Source organism: Aulonocara stuartgranti, assembly GCF_965226115.1.
Source record: "Aulonocara stuartgranti genome assembly, chromosome: 2".
Taxonomy (NCBI): Eukaryota; Metazoa; Chordata; class Actinopteri; order Cichliformes; family Cichlidae; genus Aulonocara; species Aulonocara stuartgranti.
This window is the reverse complement of record NC_138940.1, coordinates 27,956,543-27,978,033: the sequence shown is the minus strand read 5'-3', so window position 1 is coordinate 27,978,033 and position 21,491 is coordinate 27,956,543. Positions and strand designations below refer to the sequence as shown.

Genomic DNA, 21,491 nt, shown 5'->3' with positions numbered 1-21,491 from the left:
GGCAGAATGAAGGTGGTAACAACCTCCTGCTCCTGCTGCCTGGCAACGCCTCTTCACTGGAGGACGAAAAGTGCTTCATTGTTTTTCTGCCATTCACAGCAGCTGTCTCAAGGTCCCTGTGTCTACAGGAGAAGAGGACTCCTTACTTTTTTCTGTTTTTCTATTTGTGCATCTGTGTTTGTGTCAATCTGTGTCTGAGGACGAGTCCAAGAAGCCATGTGCTGAATAAAACAAAGACAGCGGACCCCAGTGGGTAAAGGGTGATGTAAGGTCTCAATTAAAGCGTGCCACAGTTCCTCTGCTCACTTTGGTCTTCTGCCTCTCTGGGAATTTTTTTTTTTTTTAGAGTTTGAGACATATGTTTCAATCATTAAGACAGAGAAAGGCAGGGAAAAGTAGAAAAAATATAGAAAGGCACAATGGAGGAGGGGATGAAGACCCAGCCCAGTGAGGACAGAAAAAGCCCGTCGCTGTCACAATTTCAATATCCAGTCACGTAATGCTACCTCGCTCACGCTGCTGCTTAGCTCCAACTTGGCTGCAGATCAATAAAATGTCACCTATCACCAGAAGCGTGGTTTCTCATACTAACCTCGAGGACAACATGCCGCATCTTTAGCTCAACCACCCGCCGTATTTACACACACATTCTGTCAAACCTCCTTTCCCTCCCAAAGGCATTAAAGGTTTTAAACCAATGTTCTCCTACTCTTCTCCTTTTCTCACACAGCAAGGCCTTCGCTGAGGAAAGCTTCCCTTTCCTCACAATAATGAATGTTCTATGAAATCAGAGGGAGGGTTATTCTGTTTGATAATAAATACCAAGCATACACACCAAGGAATAAAGATGCATAGTGGCGAGTTTGCACACAATCCGACAGAGGCAAAGCAGTGAAGTGAGGGCAGACTCTTCTGTACTTTAAACCAATTGCACCAACAGCTTCAGAGCAGATAAAATGAGGTCTGGGGAAAAGAAATAAAAACACAACTCCATTTTTAAACCTTTAATATAAGTGCCCGAGTCTTCCTTTGACTCTCAAGGCCTGTAAATTGGGGAGCCTTATCTTCTTTCAGCGCCCTGTCACTCTTTTGTGCTCGTTTTGGTTGGCCTCAGAAAAACTCTTGTCTCTGATAATGGCGCTCAGTGTCAGAGTCTTTCACCTCCATTTAAAAGGAGCATTATTACTCATTCATGGTGGCTGGAAGAACTGGGAGCTGTACAGCATATGCCATAGGTACCGTTCTGTGCAAGTGTAGTTAGCAGCAAACAATAAAGCTTGATGTATGCTCAAAATATTGCAAGACAACAAACTTGGGTTAGCGTGTTTATGATGAATTTTGGCTCAATAAAGCAAGGGTGCAATAGCCAAATGAATTTTTTTTTTACTTGCTAGTTAAATAGCCACTTATAGCTCATGCTGTAAACACCGTTAGGCTGATTTATGTGGAGCTGCTTTATCAGAGCACAACAGGCCAACCAAGCACAATGGCAAAGATGGTGGGAATTAATATTTCCACGCCCCGTGCAAGTTGCTCTGAACTGGACTACTTGTAACACCGTAAAGATATGTCTACTTTTATTGCACTTCTCCTCAGATTTGATTTTTTTTTTAATGAAAAGTAGTTAATTGCAATACATCTAAGCTAATTTTTCAAACAAACATAAACTCAGATCTAGAAATAAGGCTCTCGTCTGTAATCCAAACAAAACTGCAGGATCTGTAAATAGTTTCGGCACATTGTGTAATGATTAAAGGTCACTGTTTTCGCTCTTGCAATCTCAGTTAATTGACTGCAGCTTTCCACCAGAATGGTTTAATTTGTGCTAATTACAATATGGAGGGAAAAAATAGAAGAAAGAAAAACAAATACCCTAAAAGTGGTTGATAAAATGTATAGCCTTTCTTCCCTTATACTGATAGTATTTTTTTTTTTAAATAATGCCTTGTAGTGATCATTTGCCTTGGTTGACTAAAGTGTATCACATAATTAAATCATGGTAAGGGCTTGTTAAATCTATAATATCAGTGAAATTGAGGGGTGATGTTAGCCTTAATCGACTTGCAGACTCGGACGATAAACAGTTTTAACAAATGACTGATGGCATGTCCTCGCTGCATTGGATATCTTAAATAAGAGGCACTTCTGCAGGAATCTCTTTATGGAGGAGAATCTATCCCACACACACTCTTTTGTACCAGGGGAGATGAAGATTAAACCCAAATGAATCTCTTGGCAAAGAGTCAGAGGACCATTAAAACCTCCAGCAAAGTTCAAGTTCTTATAATGAACTAAACACTTTTTTTTGACCTGCTTTATAATCACAGTTTATAAATGTGCCACAGGAAGCAATTACTCTGTGCAGCTAAAGCCTGATTTAGATGAGGAGATCACAGTGGGAAGTCTACTTTAGTTTGAAGCACTACAGCAACGATCTACTGGCATACTGTACACACCGAGGGAATATCTGGTCTTCTGTTTTGACTAAGTAACATGCTGCTGTTTGTATGTCGTCAGGCAATTCAATTAAACGAACCACAGAAAAATGTTGTAAATATTTGAAGGGGAAAAATGTAGTGAGCTCAAAGAATTGTTTAAAAAAGTTAAAATGTTTCATTATTCCTACTTATTACCTCTGAAGAGAGAAAGCACTTTAAAGCCTTCATAGTTTTGACAAAACCGCCATCTAACCTTTTTAAATATTCCCTTTTTAGTCTGCAGACCAGACAGCAAACCTGAAAACAGACAAATGATGGATAATGCCTCCATCCCATAATGAAACATAAAAGCTTTTCACTGATTTATGGGTGCAGTTAAAGGGAAAGCAGCTTTTTAGGCTGCCATCAGAAAGTAATGTTCTGAATAATGATATATGCTGCTGGCTTTAAGCACACGTTCTGCTACATCTGAATCAGATAAATTGAGAATGAAATTACAAAAGACCATCACGGAGTTGGTGCCTCGGGCATGCAAGTTAATCATCACAAACTGCTCATCAAACAATGTGTTGTTGCTGTGTGGGTCATCGCTGCAGCTGGGATCATAGAAAAAGAAGCCGGAGCAGAAATGTTGTTGGTTTTAGCTGACCAAAAGAAATTATGAATCAAATGCTTGCATCATGAATTCTTTGTAAAAGAAGGGGCTACATGCAACTACTCTAAATAGACACAAGTATTGGGCCACACCTCTTTATCTTTGAGGTCACAGGTGTATAAAATCAAGCAGCTACCATGCAGTTCACAAACATTTGTGAAAGAATGGGTCAATCTAAAGAGCTACTGTAATAGGACGCAACTTCCTGTGACACGTCTTCACTCCTACACTACATTGCCAAAAGTATTCACGCACCCTTCCAAATCATCGGATACAGGCGTTCCAATCACTCCCACGGCCACAGGTGTATAAAATCAAGCACCTAAGCATTCAGACTGCTTCCACAAACATTTGTGAAAGAATGGGTCGCTCTCAGGAGCTCAGTGAACTTCAGTGTGGTACCATGACAAGATGTCACCTGTGCAACAAGTTCAGTCATGATATCACTACTAAATATTCAAAAGTCAGTTGTTAGTGGAATTATGACAAAGTGCAAGTGAATGGGAATGACAGCAACTCAGCCACAAAGTGGTAGGCCATGTGAAATCATAGAGCTGGGTTAGTGGCGTCATGGTCCAGGTTGACTGCCCGTTTCCACCTCTGGGCGGAGCCATTCCATTCAGCGTTCTGTCCACACCTGTCAGCAATTAGGCTGCCTGTATTTAAGACCAGTGATCTCATCACCAGATCTATAGCTAACCTGTTTTAGTGTTGGCCGCCAAAGCTCTCACAGTTACTAGTCCCACTTACCTTGTTTGTTTTTTTCTTTTTCCAGTAATCTTGTTCACCTACTAACAATACTCATCTTTATTCGGACGCTGGTCTTCTCAGGAGCTTCACTGTAACAGTCCATGCTCTACTCCTCTCTTCATTCCATCTGCCTGCCTCCCTGCCATGGCTACTGGGATTCATGCAATCACGACATCTGACAGGAAACTCACCCGGACCTCTCTGACTGCTTTCCCCACCACGTTGTTCTCCACCTGCGAACGAGTAAGAGACTGAAAGTCACCTGACTTACTTACCTGACACCTCTTTGGAACTCTCCTGACATTTCTCTCCTCTCGTTGCAGTGACTCTGAGCACCTTCTCCAAACCACGACCCATTTCACCTTTAGCCCCCGTTCGTGGACTCTTTAATCTGTATAGTTTCATCGCTCTACGTCTGGCTCACAGTTCATGTTTGAATTATAGTGCCTCCGTCCGTGTCCGCGTTTGGGTTCATTCTCCTGGCCCTGACAAGCAGATGCTGAAGCACATAGTGTGCAGAGGTTACCAACTTTCTACAGAGTTAATCGCTGCAGCCCTCCAAACTTCATGTGGTCTTCAGCTCAAGAACAGTGCATAGAGAGCTTCATTAAATGGGTTTCCAAGGGGTAGTAGCTGTTGTAGGTTTTAGCAATATTGGCTTATCTCAACTGGCACCCTGTTACAGCCATAATCTAATAATCAGGCCCCATCTTATCTTAAAAACCTTCTAATAACATATCACCCCAATAGAGTACTTTATTCTATTCAGACTTACAAAGTCAAGATTTGTAAGATGAGGTTGACTGACATATTGTTTGTATATCAAACAATGCCTAGCTTTAAAGCAGCTGGCTTGACTTGGGTGTGGATACAAAAATAAAAGTAACAGTAAGTTTAAAAAATAATAATAATAATAATAATAATAATAATTTGATCAAGGTTCACAAACACAGCACAAAACAGCTGAACAAAAGACCACGGAAGTTGAATAAAACATAAGACAACGCAATAGCGGTGGAAAAAAAATTTGTCACAAAACACAAATGAAATATGCTTAAAAGAAGCAGAGGTTTCATTAGTGTTGTGAGGGAGAAAAATATGCAGTAATGTGTGTTCTTATTGCATGATTCATATAATACTGTAGATACAGCTAATAGCTGCGGTTACTTCCGCAGCTGTTCCTACATTACTGTCTGCCCAAAAACACTTTCATTTTATTTTGTTCAACCTTTGTGTTGTGTTGTATTATGATTTGTGTACTTTTGCAGCATTTTTCTATCTGCTGGAAGCTTAAGTTGCAGTGCAGTTGACTGCAAAGAGCCACCACAGTATGTCCTGGTTAAATAAATAAACGTGAAAAAAAAAAAAAAAATCATGACAGCCAGATAATGGAGCGTGCGCACATATATATATATATATATATATATATATATATATATATTATCCTTACTGTAAACATGCAAATGTTTAGTAACAAGATTTGCTGGTCTTTGAGGGATCTGTGGAATAAGTTTTTCAAAAAAACAAATACAAAAAAAAAAAAACAGACGCAACATTACAATAAGCTACCAGAAAAAACAGTAATACTGAAATCTGTGGAGAACACGCGCGCGCGCACTTGCACAAACACCGATTACACAAGGACGACAAGGACAAGCAATAAAAACCAGCTCCTAAAAGCCTAGGAAAAGCCCATACACACATACAGTACAGGGATATGCATGCACCTGGCAATAGCAACATTTATCCTTCCATTTTTATACCTGTTTATCCATTCAGGGTCACAGAAGTAGCATCATAAAGTCTGATCGCACCCATTAAGTCTCCATTAAAAATATGCCCAATAAATCATGTTGCTGATTTTCTTTCCTTTTTGCTTTTATTTGACTGCATCAAAATTGATTTGATTAATATTTTATTATGATCTAATAAAATTAGTCGATTTTCCTTCAGTTAACCTGAACTGTTTATCACCAGTGCCCCCACTGATGTCCTGATGCCAGTTTATATCAGACTGACAGCAAAGAAGAGTCTTTTCACAGCACAGCTTGTCACAGGTGAGGTGATGAGTGCCTTAGGTGACCATTCATCTTGGAAACTCTCTCATTGGGGCAGGTGTCAAGTGGTTCAACAAGTGATGGAAAGCTTCTCTTTGCAACCTCTCTTTTAAACTGCTGTACAAACAATGTCCTCCACGGTGGTGCTTGCTGACTGTATTAGGTCTGAATTAGCAGCTAGAGGGAAAATAGTTCAAGGGCTGGCATTTTTAAAACTGTTGGCTAAACTTGAACTTTCTTTATCCTAGTGTGCCTGGTGTTTTTTTTTTTTTTTTTTTTTCTTTTTTCTTCTCACATTACATAACCAGTTGCATGTGAGGTAGGTGGTTTCTCATACTATTCTTACTTAAAATCAAAATTCCAGGGTCACAGACATATAATTTAAAACGTTTGGTCATTAAAAACAATGCAAACAGTAGTGGTAAAAATAAGCAGCAAGTGTCAAATATTTTTGTGTCTTTCACAATGTAGTGCAGCCCAAGAATTCATTGATGGGGTGCAAGTGAAAACACAAGGACATTAAACTGTCTTTAGCCTGCCAGCTCCTGAGTACAGGACTTTACAAGTCTCTGTAAAGTGCATCTGTGCCCACACAGATAATGGTTTGAGCAATTCAATGCACCTTAATGTCACGTTTGCTGCCTCGGCAACCTCATCCCAGACAGCTACCCTGCTTAAAAACAAATAGTACTACCAATAGTGACAGCTGGTTTTAAAAATATTAACCACTGTTGTGTGGTACATGTAAAAACGAGCAACAAACCAACAATATCTAGACCTGATTACAGGTTTTACAAGTCATACAGTCCAAAACAAATTAAAAAATTGCACATTACAGCTTACAGTCATATGAAGAAGAAAGTTTTTATAGTACAAGTAGTATCTTTACTGCTTCCATAGGATTTAAGAGGGTCCTTTCAGGCAATGCCAATCATATCCCAGGAGTCTCTCTCTCTCTCTCAGTCAACTTCCTGAAGGCCTGAGTCATGGAGTGCACACATGATTATGGCCTAATGATGTTCACCTGAAAGGAGTTCTCCAATCACCCACTGATAGTGGGTTGAACCATCTGATGAGAGCTGAGGGGTGTAGTGGGCTGAATTTTCAGTTTGATTTGACTTAGTTAGTTTAGATATTGTTTAGCTGGGGGGTGTTTTGTAATCGGATATTTGTGAGGTGTGTCAAAATAACCACAGTATTTCACTGTATAGGTTTTTGTAGCTGGGCTGTGTCGGAGGGGGGGACTTTTTACATTTTATTGGTGATAGTATGACCAGCATCTATTTAAGGAGGAGTTTGTGAGGCTCGAGCGGGTATTTCTAGTAGTGATGGGATTTCCGGCTCTTTTTAGAGATCCGGCTCTTTCGGTTCGGCTCACTAAAAAGAGCCGGCTCTTTCGGCTCCGAACCGGCTCTTCAGGTTGTTTTGTTGCTTTAATTAATTTATTATTAACAATAATATAAAAGTATGCACAAAAGGAATTACTAACGTAAAAACAAGTGGTTTTATTTATATATGTTTATATATAAATATATGCGGTGGCCCCTAGAGACAAAACACATTTCTAGCATGAACTGAACTTCCAAAGCCGAGCTACTAGATCACTTAAATTACACAATTGAAAGCATGTGTGTATTGTTTGTGTATTTATACACAGGCACTCATATATATATTCAAATAATTTAAAAAAAAGTTCATTTACCTGTTACTACCACACACCAAATCCGGTCGTTGGTACTTGCTGGCTTGTGTAGCCACAAGATAACAAAGGCTCAACACTGCGCCCAGCATCCTGGAGCACTTCTGTTGTCTTTTGTACGTGTTTTGAGTTTTTATGTGCTTCTGAGTTTTTACGTGCTTCGGAGTTTGTACGTGTTTTTACGTGTTTTGGAGTTTGTACGTGTTTTTACGTGTTTTGGAGTTTGTACGTGTTTTTACATGTTTTGGAGTTTGTACATGCTTCAGAGTTCGTACGTGATTTGAAGTTTGTATGTGCTTTGTCTCTAGGGGCCACCGTAAATATACTTTTATTTATTCACTCCACATAAAATGTAATAAATAAATCATATAATATAAAAATCAACTATTCACATTTCAAGTTTTAACTATTTAAATTTTCAGCTTTTTCCTTTCACAAATTTAAAGTGAAAAGAACACAAAACACTGCAAACCACAACACAATTAAATATAAATTATAATATGAAAACTAAAAGAACATGCATATTCTCTGTCATATGGACCTGCATGAATAAACTTTCTCAATCCTTTATCATCTGCAACCGAAAATAGTTGTGGATGATTACTATACCTTTCTAATGTTGTTGTCCCTGCCTCTCTTTCTCTCTCTGGCTCTGTTCCTGTGCTACTGAGTGTAACTACCGCCCCTCCCCCCTCTGCCCAGCGTAAAGCACAAGGCTCGCGTGCAGAGTGAAGCGGAAAAAAGTGCGAGAGAGAGGCTGAGTAGGGTTGCCAACTCCCTGAAAAATAAATAAGGGACACCTCATGGCCAGGGCCGGGCAACCCAGTTGTCTTCACCCTTCCCAGTGTGGTAGCTCTTTTTTTTGTGTGTGAAATTATTTTTTAACCATTTGACTTGAATTTGATTTAAGCAGATGAATATTCTTTTTGATATGACCATATGGGAAACAAATGATCATTTAGCCATTTATTTTTAGCTCAAAATGACAACATTAACACAGTAAAACAGGTCTCTTTCTTAAACAGAAGCCTGTCATGCTTAACTTTTGAGAATATAAGTAAATCTTTCTTTAAAAGAACTCTGTCCTGCTTAACTTATTATATAAATTAATAGAAAGCAATAGAACGAAAAATATTCTTGTAACAGTGCACATATAGTGCATTTAGTACAATTGGCTTCAGTTGAGGTATTATGTTCTTCATGTGCCCACCACTAGAAGCATGCCTATGGAAAAAGTGCGCCGGCACACAGTGCAGTGGGCTTTATAGGTGTTATCGTGCATTTTCCCAGCCAGGTGTTTTCCTTTTCCCATTCTTCCCTGTACTTTTGCAGCCTTTTTTTTCTTTCTCTGAGGGGAACAAACATTGCTGCTCTAATGCTGGGCTCACACTGTGCGATTTTTGGTCCATTTTGAGCCGATTTTTGAGTCGTGCGACCGATTTGGTGATCGGCCCGTTTTTGGCCTTCATCGTGCATCGTTTAGTATACGTGGGGTAACGAGAAGCGGCTGTGTCACCACACCCGCTCACACTGCTCACGCGCAAACACGTAAACGTCGGTGAAAAAGACGGAGCAGCACGGCAGTGCAGCATGTGATCTGGACACAAGCGATGGAGGCACAACTTGTAGAACTTTGGAAAGCTCATCCGAGCCTTTTCCATGTGGCATCACAAAATTATCATGACCACAACAACCGTGAAAATAGTTGGATTTACATTGCTGCTCAATAACAGCTGCCTGATCATGTTTTTCATTAGCAATTTAGCAAAGTTGATGGTGTTGGTGTGTGTGTGTGAGTGAAAGACAGAGAGAGCGACAGATTTTCTGTTACAAGCTTCATTTTATGGAGGCACAGTGTGAGCTCTCAGGTCGCATCAGAGCATCGGGCGGTATAGTGTGAGACTCTGCATCGTGACCTACAAACTTCTAACCCCTGCGAGTCAATCGTGCAGTTTGAGCAGGAGCTGAATAACGTGACTGAAAAAATCGCACAGTGTCTGCCCAGCTTTAGGTGTACAGTCGTCCGAGACTTGCACCGCAGTGTCGGCGTTTGTTTCCCTGTTGGCCATGCTTCTTGTTATGGTCATCTGTTGTCTTCCGGTATTTTCTCCGCAAGCGACCTTTCCTCGACCAATGAGATGAGCGGTAATCTGAATTGTCATACTCGAATTGTCATAAGTGTGCTGTCAGCTCATTGGTCACAAAGCAGGAGAGGGGCTGGGAATTATGTTTTCAAACAAAGCGTTAATTCCATTAACATTTATAGACTACTTTTGATTCTCACTGTATTACGGGACAAAGTGCGTCCCTTATTAGCTCAATACGGGACGTGTACTTTTGTTTCGAAATACGGGACGATTCCGTTTTTTAAGGGACGGTTGGCAACCCTAAGGCTGAGAGAAAAAAAAAAAAAACCACGTGACGGCTCGCGATAAGGAGCTGGCTCGCGTCGTTCACGTCAAAGAGCCATTTTGTTCGCGAACGACCCATCACTAATTTCTAGATGTGTTGCTGGTGAGCATGACAAAACCTCTGTACCAGAAAAAAGAGAGAATATATTCAAATCTTTGAAAAACTGTTGAAGGCTCGTGTGGTGTTTTTTTTTTTTTTTTTTTTTTTTCCCCCCATTTGATCCCCTTCACATTGCCTTGCTACCGCTACACAGTCCAATTAGAAAAAGGTTAAACAAGTATGACTTGTATGGAACTGTTGCCATATTTGCATCAAAACAAAATCACAAGACTTTAGGAACAATGGACAGATGAGCTCAAAGCAGTAAAAACCAAATCAGCACAAACATCTCATACATCTGTCAAGCACTTGTTTTGCAGCCACAGGACACGGGCACTGACTTAAGAGAACTGTGCATGAACTAATTCCCCCAAATCTCAATGAACAGAAGAAACATTTGTTGCGAAATCAGTTTTACCCCGGTTCTTTTCATTCCTCGAGCGTCCAGAGATGGCACCGGACTCCGTAGTCATTTTCACAAAATCTTTATTCATCTTTACTCATCTTCATTTATCTTCATTTAAGCACTTCTAGAAGGGAAGACGAGGCCGGTGTCCCTCTGCAAAAAGTCTTCACCCCTTTGTTAGTTACAGCCAGCTTTATAGAAGTGACCCCATCATAAAACCCCCTACGGTGTGCTGCAAACTCTGTCTGTGTCTATGTGCACGAGCACATGAATGCCTACATGTGCGCGTTCCCTCGTGTCTATGTGAGTGCTTGTGTGTGCCTGTGTACGCATACCTGCGTGTAGGCGTGAGTGCACATGAGTGAGTGTGCGTGTGGATGTGTGTGCGTGACAGTTAAAACACTGTGGATGTAGGTAACTCCCAAGTCATAAAACCCCTCTCCCTTCCAAACCACAGTTATCCAGTTAGAAATGTTGAACCTAGAATCTTCTGATCCGTAGTCAGACGCATTATCCATTGCGCCACTGGCCCCCCTACCCCCTAGAAATGTTGAGACCCCACCCTAAGACTTCCTCTGGGGAATTTCCACTCAGTGGGGGAGGTCTCCTACACTCTACTCCTAAGTTCACGACACAATCAGCCTTTATTATATTGAGGGCCGTGTCAGTGTCTCTACAACACTTCTACATTATATTTTAACACATTTCTAAACTCTAAATCAGCTAAATATTCTACACATTGTAAAGAAAAGTGGGTCAAAATTCCTCCACAGTGATGTGAAAGACTAATAAAGTCAAGCAGAAAATGACTTCTACTAGTTCCATACATCCATTGATCCCTCTTATCCAGTTCAAGGTTCTGCTGGAGCCTATCTAGGCTAACACAGAGACAGACAATCATTCACATCTACAGCCAATTTAGCATCACCACTTAATTAACCTAACACATCTTTGCTCTGTGGGAAGAAGCAAAAGTAGAGAGAGAGAAACGACCGAGCTCTGTCGCAATATCAAGACGGAAAGGCCCTAGACAACCCATGGATTTAAACTCAGGAAACTTCTTGCTGTGAGGCAATGGTGCCAACCGCCACACCACTGTGGTGCCTTATTTAGCTATCAGTCACAATCACACTGGTTAAGTATCTTGGCCAAGGATACTTTGGCATGCAAACTAGAGGAATCAAATTCCTTGGAATCATTAGTCCGCTTGCCTATTAAACCTTATCGGTTGTTGCACATGTGATACAATGAGCTGATTTCCGTTCATGTGTTGGAGGAGGAAATATTAGAGTAGTTTACAGCATGGATATGGACATTACTTTTATTTTTGTTGCACAGAAGGACAAGAGCGTAATGATAAAGTGAAAACTGTATCCAGAACAGAAAAAACTGTAATATGCTGCTAACACAACTTCAACTCTTTGCAAGTATCTGCAGAGAGAGCTGATAATGGTAAGCTAGCCAAAAACCCAGAGTGATGCTGAAGCTGAGGGAATTCCAATCCCAGCCAAGGACTGGGGTCAAGTGAGCCGTCATTTGTGAGCTGCAGTGAAGCCAGTCGCCGCTGAACTTCATCAGGTGACAAACAGATAAGCAGTCAGGCCGCAGCCTTCGTTTCTACCTGCACATGTTTCTATTGTTCATACCTAAATACTAAGAAAAAGATCACGTGTGTCCTCATCAGGACAGGGATTTGTGTTGGTGTGTGGGACTGTAGCCTCAGGTCTATATTGTTAATGGTAATTATGAGCTATTGTGTTTCAAATAATTTTACAGAATAAGATCAAAGTAATGTTATGAGTAGCATCATGAATTTTTTCCTCCTTGGCGTAATTAAGTAATGTACTGCATCACTTTTAATAAGTGTTCTGTGTAATATGTGTACCACATTACTTTTTGTGAGTAATGAGCCAACACTGATCAAAACAAGGAGGGAAAACACCTCCAATATCCAAAAACATTTGACGTCACAGCATGAAATTCATGCACAAATGTAATGTCTTTGATATGCTGCTTAGTGATGGTGATTACTCTCAAAGCAGAGCTAGCAAGGACCCAATGAGAATCAATAAGAGAACTGATAACAAATCAAACCTATAAGTGACATTGATAATGGAATCAGAATCACTAGATACTTATCAATTCTCACCAGTTCCTATAAACATAACTCACTCAGTGTGCATGAGGTTCCAGATAAACTCATATCTCATCTCTTCTTGATATCTACGTGTAATAAAATTAAACTCACAGTTTGCTCATTTCACTCTAAAAGTGATTTTATACCCACTGAGGAACAGTTTCAGGACTGAGTTGGGCTTAAACACCATAATGCTTTAAAATATCTGCGTGTTTGCTATGTTTTTTTTTCCACTGTCCAATCCAGTGAACACTGTGCGTTATATACACAGACATTTCAGCTTTTCTTTTTTGTATTTCTTGCTAAGAAGGTACATTTAAGAATCGATTTGTACAACATAATTCAATCGAATGAAATCTATTGGCCACAAAAACAATGTCCCTTCATAGAGCACATGTTTTTTTCATTTAATTTGATACTGTTTCAGAGAGCTGTTAACAACTTACTATAGTTCCTAAACTGATTTTGTGTCATGCAGAGATTTCTTGCTCCACTGACAATTGTACTATTGCAAAACAGTCATTGGTATGCTACTCACCACTGATTCTTAAACTCCCGATGCTTGTATCCTCATGAAGTCACCCACCAACTGCCATCATTTTGATATATAAGCTACAGTCACTGAGCCGCACTTACACTGAAGAAACGAGAAAACACCAAAATAGCTGCAGGGTTCGCCATCTACGTTATTGTGTATATAAAAAGAGACATTTTTATTGTGCATCAATGCAGTACTGTATTTTGTTTCCACATTACCGAACAGATATTCTGTAGGGATTATAGATTGAATGTAGATTCATTATGTAAGTTCAAAAGAGTGAATCCGAGTTAAAATGTATGTGTTGTGTTGCTGTGTCTGCATACGGTATGTTGTATGCTGTGTTCCAGAAATTGCTTGGGGCTTCTGGTAAAGAGATGACAGATGCTGAGAGTCCAGGAGTGAAGATAGACTGAGTCTCTCAAATGCTAAGTAATAAGACATGAGTTTGAATGTCTTTTTTATATATATTTTTTTCCTGTCACTGAGTCACTCTACATGTGGGAGATATAGTCTCTGTGTTGGAGCTGTCCTCTACATTACCAAACACACCAGACTGAAGTTTGACTAAAGTGCAAGAAGAAGTGGTGGTGTCGTGCATGGGGTTTTAGACAGTACTCCTGTTACATAGCAATTTGAGTTAATATCTCAGGCAGCAGAAACCCAAGAAAGAGGAGGGAGACGAGGAACCATCATAGAAGGACAGGCCCCTGCACGGTATGTACCACCGGCAGATAGAGGAGGTGGCTGATATCCAGAAATCCTACCAGTGGCTGGACAAAGCTGGACTGAAAGACAGCACAGAGGCACTAATCATGGCAGCACAAGAACAAGCTCTGAGCACAAGATCCATAGAGGCTGGGGTCTATCACACCAGGCAAGACCCCAGGTGCAGGCTGTGTAAAGATGCCCCAGAGACAATCCAGCACATAACAGCAGGGTGCAAGATGCTAGCAGGCAAGGCATACATGGAACGCCATAACCAAGTGGCCGGCATAGTGTACAGGAACATCTGTGCCGAGTATAACCTGGAAGTCCCGAGGTCAAAATGGGAGATGCCCCCAAGGGTGGTGGAGAATGACCGAGCTAAGATCCTGTGGGACTTCCAGATACAGACGGACAAAATGGTGGTGGCTAACCAACCGGACATAGTGGTGGTAGACAAACAGAAGAAGACGGCCGTAGTGATCGATGTAGTGGTTCCGAATGACAGCAATATCAGGAAGAAGGAACACGAGAAGCTGGAGAAATACCAAGGGCTCAGAGAAGAGCTCGAGAGGATGTGAAGGTAACGGTGGTCCCCGTGGTAATCGGAGCACTAGGTGCGGTGACTCCCAAGCTAGGCGAGTGGCTCCAGCAGATCCCGGGAACAACATCGGAGATCTCTGTCCAGAAGAGCGCAGTCCTGGGAACAGCTAAGATACTGCGCAGGACCCTCAAGCTCCCAGGCCTCTGGTAGAGGACCCGAGCTTGAAGGATAAACCGCCCGCAGGGGCGTGCTGGGTGTTTTTTTGTTTTTTTTTATGTGTGTGTGTGTGTGTGTGTGTGTGTGTGTGTGCACACACACATATATAAAATACAATAAGTTATTTGATAACAATCTGTTATTTGATCTGATAATCAACAACCTCCACAGTTTCCCAGACTCCCCCAGTCAGGAGAACAGTTTGAAGAGTTGTGAAAAGTCTGCCCCATTAGGTTTAGTTGATTTAAAAAATATATCGGAGGTTTGCGAGTTTGTAGATGGGCATGAGTTCAGTAAAGAAGATCTATAATCACTAATCTGCCTAGTTTCCTGGGTATTTTTTTTACATCACTTACCCTTTCCCAAGCTGTCAACCTGAGCGGTGACATTACTGCCCTAATCCAATCATCTTCTTTCCAGCGTTCTTCAAGCTAATCAGCCTCCACTCAGCATGCTTTCAATCTCACTGCTCTTCTGCCTTTTAGACCCTCATTGGTGCAAAACAGCTCCTCTTTGCCTCACCCTGGTTACTCAGAGCTCCATCTAATCCTCCATCTTCATCTTCACCAGCGTCGAAATTCCACGGGGTCCTGTCCTAATCCCCATCACTGGCACCTGTAAAATCCCACAAACCCCAATGAAGCTCCTCATAATTACATTTTTGAAAACAGTCCAAAAGTTGGGATTGAAGATGAACTGAAGTTGAGACAAGCCAACACTTTGGGGTCCCAGTATTAGCATTAGTGAAATTACTTGATATTTTCCTGCTACTGTATATCTTCACAGGCTTCACAATGAAAAGTCAGGCTCCAGTCCCCGTGACCAAAGATGAATAGTGAACTAATGGTCTTACTTTTTCACTGTCAATCAAGCTAACTGGATCAATTTCCTATCCCTCCCATACCTCACACAATACGGTTAAATTTCAGCTAAATGTGCATTTTGCTCAAATTTAATCAAATACTGTGACCATATGTCTCAGCTGCAGGCATGTCAATTATGCTGATCTACAGATGCAAAAACAAAAATATCAAGGTACATTTCGACTGACACCGTTTAAAATCTGCGATGTCCCTTGCAGTTTTGTCACATCAGCCTCTGTACTGCTCCTTTATACTCTGTGTTCATGTACTGTATTTCCTCTATCACTGGAGAAGACTGATGAAATACAGTTCACTTTAATAGACAATGTGGAGACCTTGCTCTGATATAATGGAATCTAACTAAACAGATCTTGGTGATGGACACAGAAGCTGTCTCCTTTTATACACACAAATAGAGCTGCCATTTCTTGCTGAGAACCACATTTTAGTTTATCCACCCACAAGACTTCTTTTAAGGCAACCTGACATACAACAAGTGGTATGTGGCATTTTCTTCCTGACTGTCAGAGAGAGGTGGCAGGTTGAAGTGCACAATTAAAGCAGATCTGTTAGAAGAAAGGTACAACATTTGGAATCAAAGTGAATTGTATTAAAATGTCAGAGAGAGAGAACGAGAGAGAGAGGTAGCCCACTCACTGGCAGAGCTGGGAGAGGAGACCATCAATTTTCTGCATCCCATTAAGCAGGGCTTTAAATCCATCAGCACACTTGAATAAGCCGAGGTGCCTCTGAACACTTAATTGCTCCTTTTAGGCACTAAAGGAAATCCAATCATAAAAATTACACATACAGGTACAGTACATGTGCAGAAATGTACTGTACAGCTGTCATATATTCAGCTGTTCTCCCCGAAATCCTGTGCACTGCGATCTGTAACGCCATCTCGCTAAGTGAATTCTATAAGAGATTCACATTTAGACTGTTTATCTATGCATATGAAACACCAGGAGTCAGCATATTAGCATAATGAACCACTTTGCATTTCAAATTCTATTTGAAATCTAAACATTTCATTTAAGCAAGACAGCCTAAGGCTATTGATCATAAGAATATAAAGAAAGCAATTTGGGCCTTTGACAATGTTTCTGTGTTCTGTTTTCAAGGTCGTTTAGCACTATTCATAATGTTGTAAAACAATTAAAAGAAAAGCCTTACAATTTTATCACTGTGAATTCATGCAGCGCCACAGTGCTTGTGTGTTGTTTTTTATTCTTGTTTTTCTTTTTTCATGCACACTTACAGTTAGGCCTGAGCTAAGCAGAGCTTTCAGACCTTTCCAAGAGCATCCCATAGCCGCTGCCACCGGCTACCACCTGTAATCTCCTCTATCCTCCATTATATGTGTAGAGACAGCATAGAATGCACACGAAATACATGTATATATGTTGGACAGTCAAACAGCACACAATTTGCCACCGATATTTAGTTCTGACCAATGAATAATATTCTATTATTAGGACCTTGCAGTATCCCCAACAGGAACAGAGCCTTTGACACAGTGCACGCGGTGGTTTAAAGCAACAAGCTACAATCCTTTTAGCAGCTGTAAAAACAGCTGCCAACAAGCACTGATCAATTACAGGGAGCTTCAAAGAGAAGGTATTGAGTTATAGCAAACGCTTAGACAATAACGTCAGGGCTAAAACAATTTAGTCCTTGCAAGAGCTGCAAGGACTAAAACATGTTGGTTAATTCATCTTCAATTCATTCAATATAATTCCATGTAATTATCGAAAATATTTGGATCCATACATATGCATAATGCAATAGATGCATTCATATCTATACGAATCTGGATGGCTATTTCATATCCTTGTGGAAAGCCTTGTATGGTTCAAAAGGCCTATCTGGGCATATGGTCTGTTTACTCTAAGAAGAAAAAAAGGTGTAAATTGCCTGTGCATAGTGATGTAATGCAATTACTCTGCTGGAGTACTTGATTCCTCTTGGGACAGATAAAACAGGACAAGTTTTTTTTGTCCACCAGCCTGCTTGGTTAAATATTGATGCCTTCAGGGCCATCTCAGTCTATAGTCAGGTTACACAGTTGCATCTCGAGGTTTGTAAACAGGCTACCCCTGTTGTGCCAGCTAACGTGTCAGCGGTGTCAGTCAGACTAATCACCAGCTGCAGCCTTTTTGTTCCCCATAATGCAGTGCCAACAGCTGATGAAGCCTGTTGTTTGATTGCTAAGCGTTTAATGTACTTGTCAATCACAAAATCTGTAGGTGTGGAAAAGTGAAAGCGAGGCTTTCTACTTTGTCCAATTTAATCAGCCTTTAACCTACAGTCATAGTAAAAAGAAAGTACACCCTCTTTCAATTCTAAGGTTTCATGTATCAGGACATGAAAATAATCTGATCCTTAACAGCCCCCAAAGGTTGCTGGTCTGGAGCATTCAGGTGTCCGTTGGCACAATGTTAAAGAGAAAAAGCGCCAACAGTGATCTTACAGAAGCAATTGTTGCTGGCCATCAGTGATAAAGATTCAAGACAATCTTCTAGCAAATTTGCACTTAGGTCAGACCATTTCTACCAAGCCAAATTTCGAATGGGCTCTGGGTCTACTCCTCCCACTTAGGGATGACCGGAAAACCCCCAAAAGGAGGTGCCCAGGAGGCATCCTGACCAGATGCCCAAAACCACCTCAGCTAGCTCCTTTTGACATGCAGGAGCAGCAGTTCTGCTCCATGAGAACGCCATGGCAGCATGGATTAGGTTCACAAAACTACATTTGGAAAAACCATGAGACTTCTGCTACAATGTCCTTTGGACCAAAGAGATCACTGTAGCACTATACTTGGTTATAATGCACAGCAACATATCTGGTGAGAACCAAACACATCATATCTGCAAAACATCTTATACCAACTATTAAGCACCAATGGACCGGCGATGATTTGGGTTTGTTTTGATGCAACAGGACCTGAACTCCTTGCTCTCATTGACTTGTGCATAAACGCCTCTATACACCAAAATATTCTTCAGTCAAATGTGAGACCATCTGTCTGACAACCTTGACTGTAATTGGGTCTAATCCCAAGCTCAGCAGAAAATCAATAACTTAGTGTAAGAAAATGAAAAGAACAAAAGGTGCTGCAATGGTCCAAAGTCACGGCCTCAACCCCATTTGAATAGTGCTCTGAAGGTCTTCTCACAGTATGCATAAACAAATCTAAAATACTGCCAAACCTCAACATACCGAAGCAACTTATTAAAAAGGGAGTGTGCCAAAATTCCACCACAGCTATGTGAGACACAGATAAAGCTGTACAAAAAGAGTATTTCAAGTTACTGCTCCTTAAGTTGAAACCGAAACATGCGATGTACTTTGTTTCTGACACTTTATATTTTGGCTACACTCCGGTTTGGTGTTGGTCTCAGCCTGTATTTCAAGACAAGATGATTTTTTATTTTATACCAATATGTAAAAAATTACAACTGAAAGGTGGCATACTTAAGATTGGCTATACAGTCATTCTGAAATTTATTTATTTATATATTTTTTCATATTTCTTAGCTCTGCACCGTTTCCCGGATACAAAGAATCATTTTTTTGTAATTCAAGCCTCAGCTTAAAGGAAACCAGCTGCTCCAACACCAATACCCATCTGATAAACTATCCAGGGAATTGGCTTCATTCAGACAGGATGTCCTTGCTCACAGCACCAGAAATGAAGGCCTCCACACTGATTGGCATTTTTACATCTTACTTCCTCAGTTTGATGTTTCCCCAGAGGATATGTTGATCTGGAGGCAGATTTCCTAAAATGTCTATTTTCTTAAGTTTCACTTGACAAAACATGTTTTCAAATCCATCATCCAGCTGAGGGAAGCTGAAAAGGGGCTGATTTTACAACTGTGTGGTGAACTTCAACTTCAACCTTCCACTCTGTAGCACTCAAGATGTAGCAGTGAGCAGTGATTTCATGTGAGCTTGCCGAACAAAAAAAAAAAAAAAAAAAGATACACAAAAAGTCTGCTCTCTTATACTGAAAATCACAAGGGGAGTGAATAAAGCTTGTTCACTTTGAATGATGAGGTCATTAGCAGAGATAATAGGACTTTGCTGTAACGATCTTAAAACTGGGATAACACATCACATTTTAAAAAGCTGAACCGCACAACCATAAGTCACAAGTCTCATTTTCCCGGTCAGATCTCCGCCAAATCTCCCCACTGTCATTTTCATACAGGGCCTAAATTTAACACCATTCCCTCAACGCCCATCTGAATTTCAGAATCTTTGACAAGGTGAATAATCACCACCCCCTGATGAAACATCTGACACTCAAATTATTTCTAAGTTGAGATAATGGCAAGGTAGGTCATGCATACTGGAAGCTGTAATGTGTCAGTGGAAATGGTGTTCTACTCTTTCATACTCTTTTTTGTGTGTGTGTGTGTGTGTGTGTGTGTGTGTGTGTGTGTGTGTGTGTGTGTGTGTGTGTGTGTGTGTGTGTGTGTGTGTGTGTTTGTGTTTTTTAGGGGTTAGAAAGGGCCCAGAGTGAACAGCGCAATTGTTCATCTGTGTGCATATGTGAAAGGTGTGATGGCAGATATCATCATGAAAACAGACAGATATGAAAGCCAGAGAGTCGCTCTCTGAGAGAAACAGAGCTTAAATGAATAAATAAACAGCCAAGAGAGCTGTTCAGTCATATGTAAAGGTGTGTGTAGACAGGCTTCCACATGTTTGGAATATAAGACATAGTTGTGCACACATACTGTACCAGCTGAGATCAGAAATGTATGACTCACAAGTCCTAAATGATTTGATCCACAAATATCCAAATACACATTTTTGTTGGTTTTCTCCACATATCTAATGGCTTGCCAGGAGTATTGTTGAAACTCTTATTAAAATGGACCCTACAGGGTTTCATGTTTGCTTGGCAACCGCACAGTGAGAACATGACTACAGGAAAAAAAACGAGACCTTTTTAATACTTTGTTCTTCATGTTCAGACTAAGAGCCTTGGAAGCATACAACTGACAAGCTCAATTCGAGATTTCAAATTCCAGAGGACAGGAGAACACAATCAGTTTGTAATTGGAACAACATTTTTGCCAGCCACCGTAGCTGGACTGATTGCAACACATGTATACCTGTTGTGACAAATGATCTGAAGTGAAAGGTCCGCTGATGGGCTCTTTTAGAGGGAAAATGGCTTTTTGTTTCTTTCAGCTGCCGACTGTGAGAACACAGCTCCCTTTACTTTAATGTTGTAAGGCTTTCAGTGAATATTCTAAATTTTAAATTGTTTTCCGAGCTGCACAGAATGCAAAGCTAGATTTCTTCTAGAAATGTTGTTAGACCCTGCTCTGCAGACGGGCGGGTTAATGAAACAGTATCCACCTGCTATAAGGCATACTGTGTGTTAAAGTCGGAACAGCAGTGCAATGCACCCTGGTGCAGTTTTCTCTGCTTCAGACTTCAGATGTAGCCTATGAGACATGTAGAGATTGGCCACTCCAAGCTAAGAGACATGGCAGGGAAACATAACATTCATAGAAAATTGATCAATGGATTGAACTATGAAGCAAATTTTTTACTGCAAAACAAATCTACCTAAGGGTATCAATAAAGGAACCTGAACCTGACTACATATCTCAGACTGTTAGGGTTTGAGCAAGTTTGGGGTTTACTCAGTTTTCTTTCTCCTTGTTCTCTTAGAGCTGGGCTGGTTTGTGTTCTGCCCATGGGCCGAGCTGTGCTTCCCAAGCTTGCACCGTCACACCTGTTGTGCCTCTACTGACTGTAGCTGTGTAGGACCGGCTGTGCGCTTGGCTCTCTTAGTCTTGCGTTTGTGTTAATGTGCTTTGTCCTGTAACCCAGCATCTTTGTTTCCTTCCTGCTGGAAGATGGCGCCAGCAGTATGCACGACGACACGTCTGTCAACTCTGCTAGCTTTGCTTTGGCTTTCGCTAGCCTTATCCTTTTCTATTTTA

At 40.8% G+C, this 21,491-nt stretch overlaps 1 protein-coding gene across 2 annotated transcripts in view; it reads right to left on the bottom strand.

Moving 5' to 3' along the window:
- Positions 1-21,491, bottom strand: part of LOC309716260 (uncharacterized protein) — an 89,083-nt gene that overhangs the window by 32,986 nt on the left and 34,606 nt on the right. The window contains exon 2 of one of the 2 annotated variants that reach the window (XM_082549958.1): positions 4,035-4,076. The exons of the other annotated variant lie outside the window; for it this stretch is intronic. Within the exon in view, the coding sequence (XP_082406084.1) occupies positions 4,035-4,076 (42 nt within the window). The remainder of the gene's footprint in view (positions 1-4,034; positions 4,077-21,491) is intronic. 2 annotated transcript variants of the gene reach the window in all.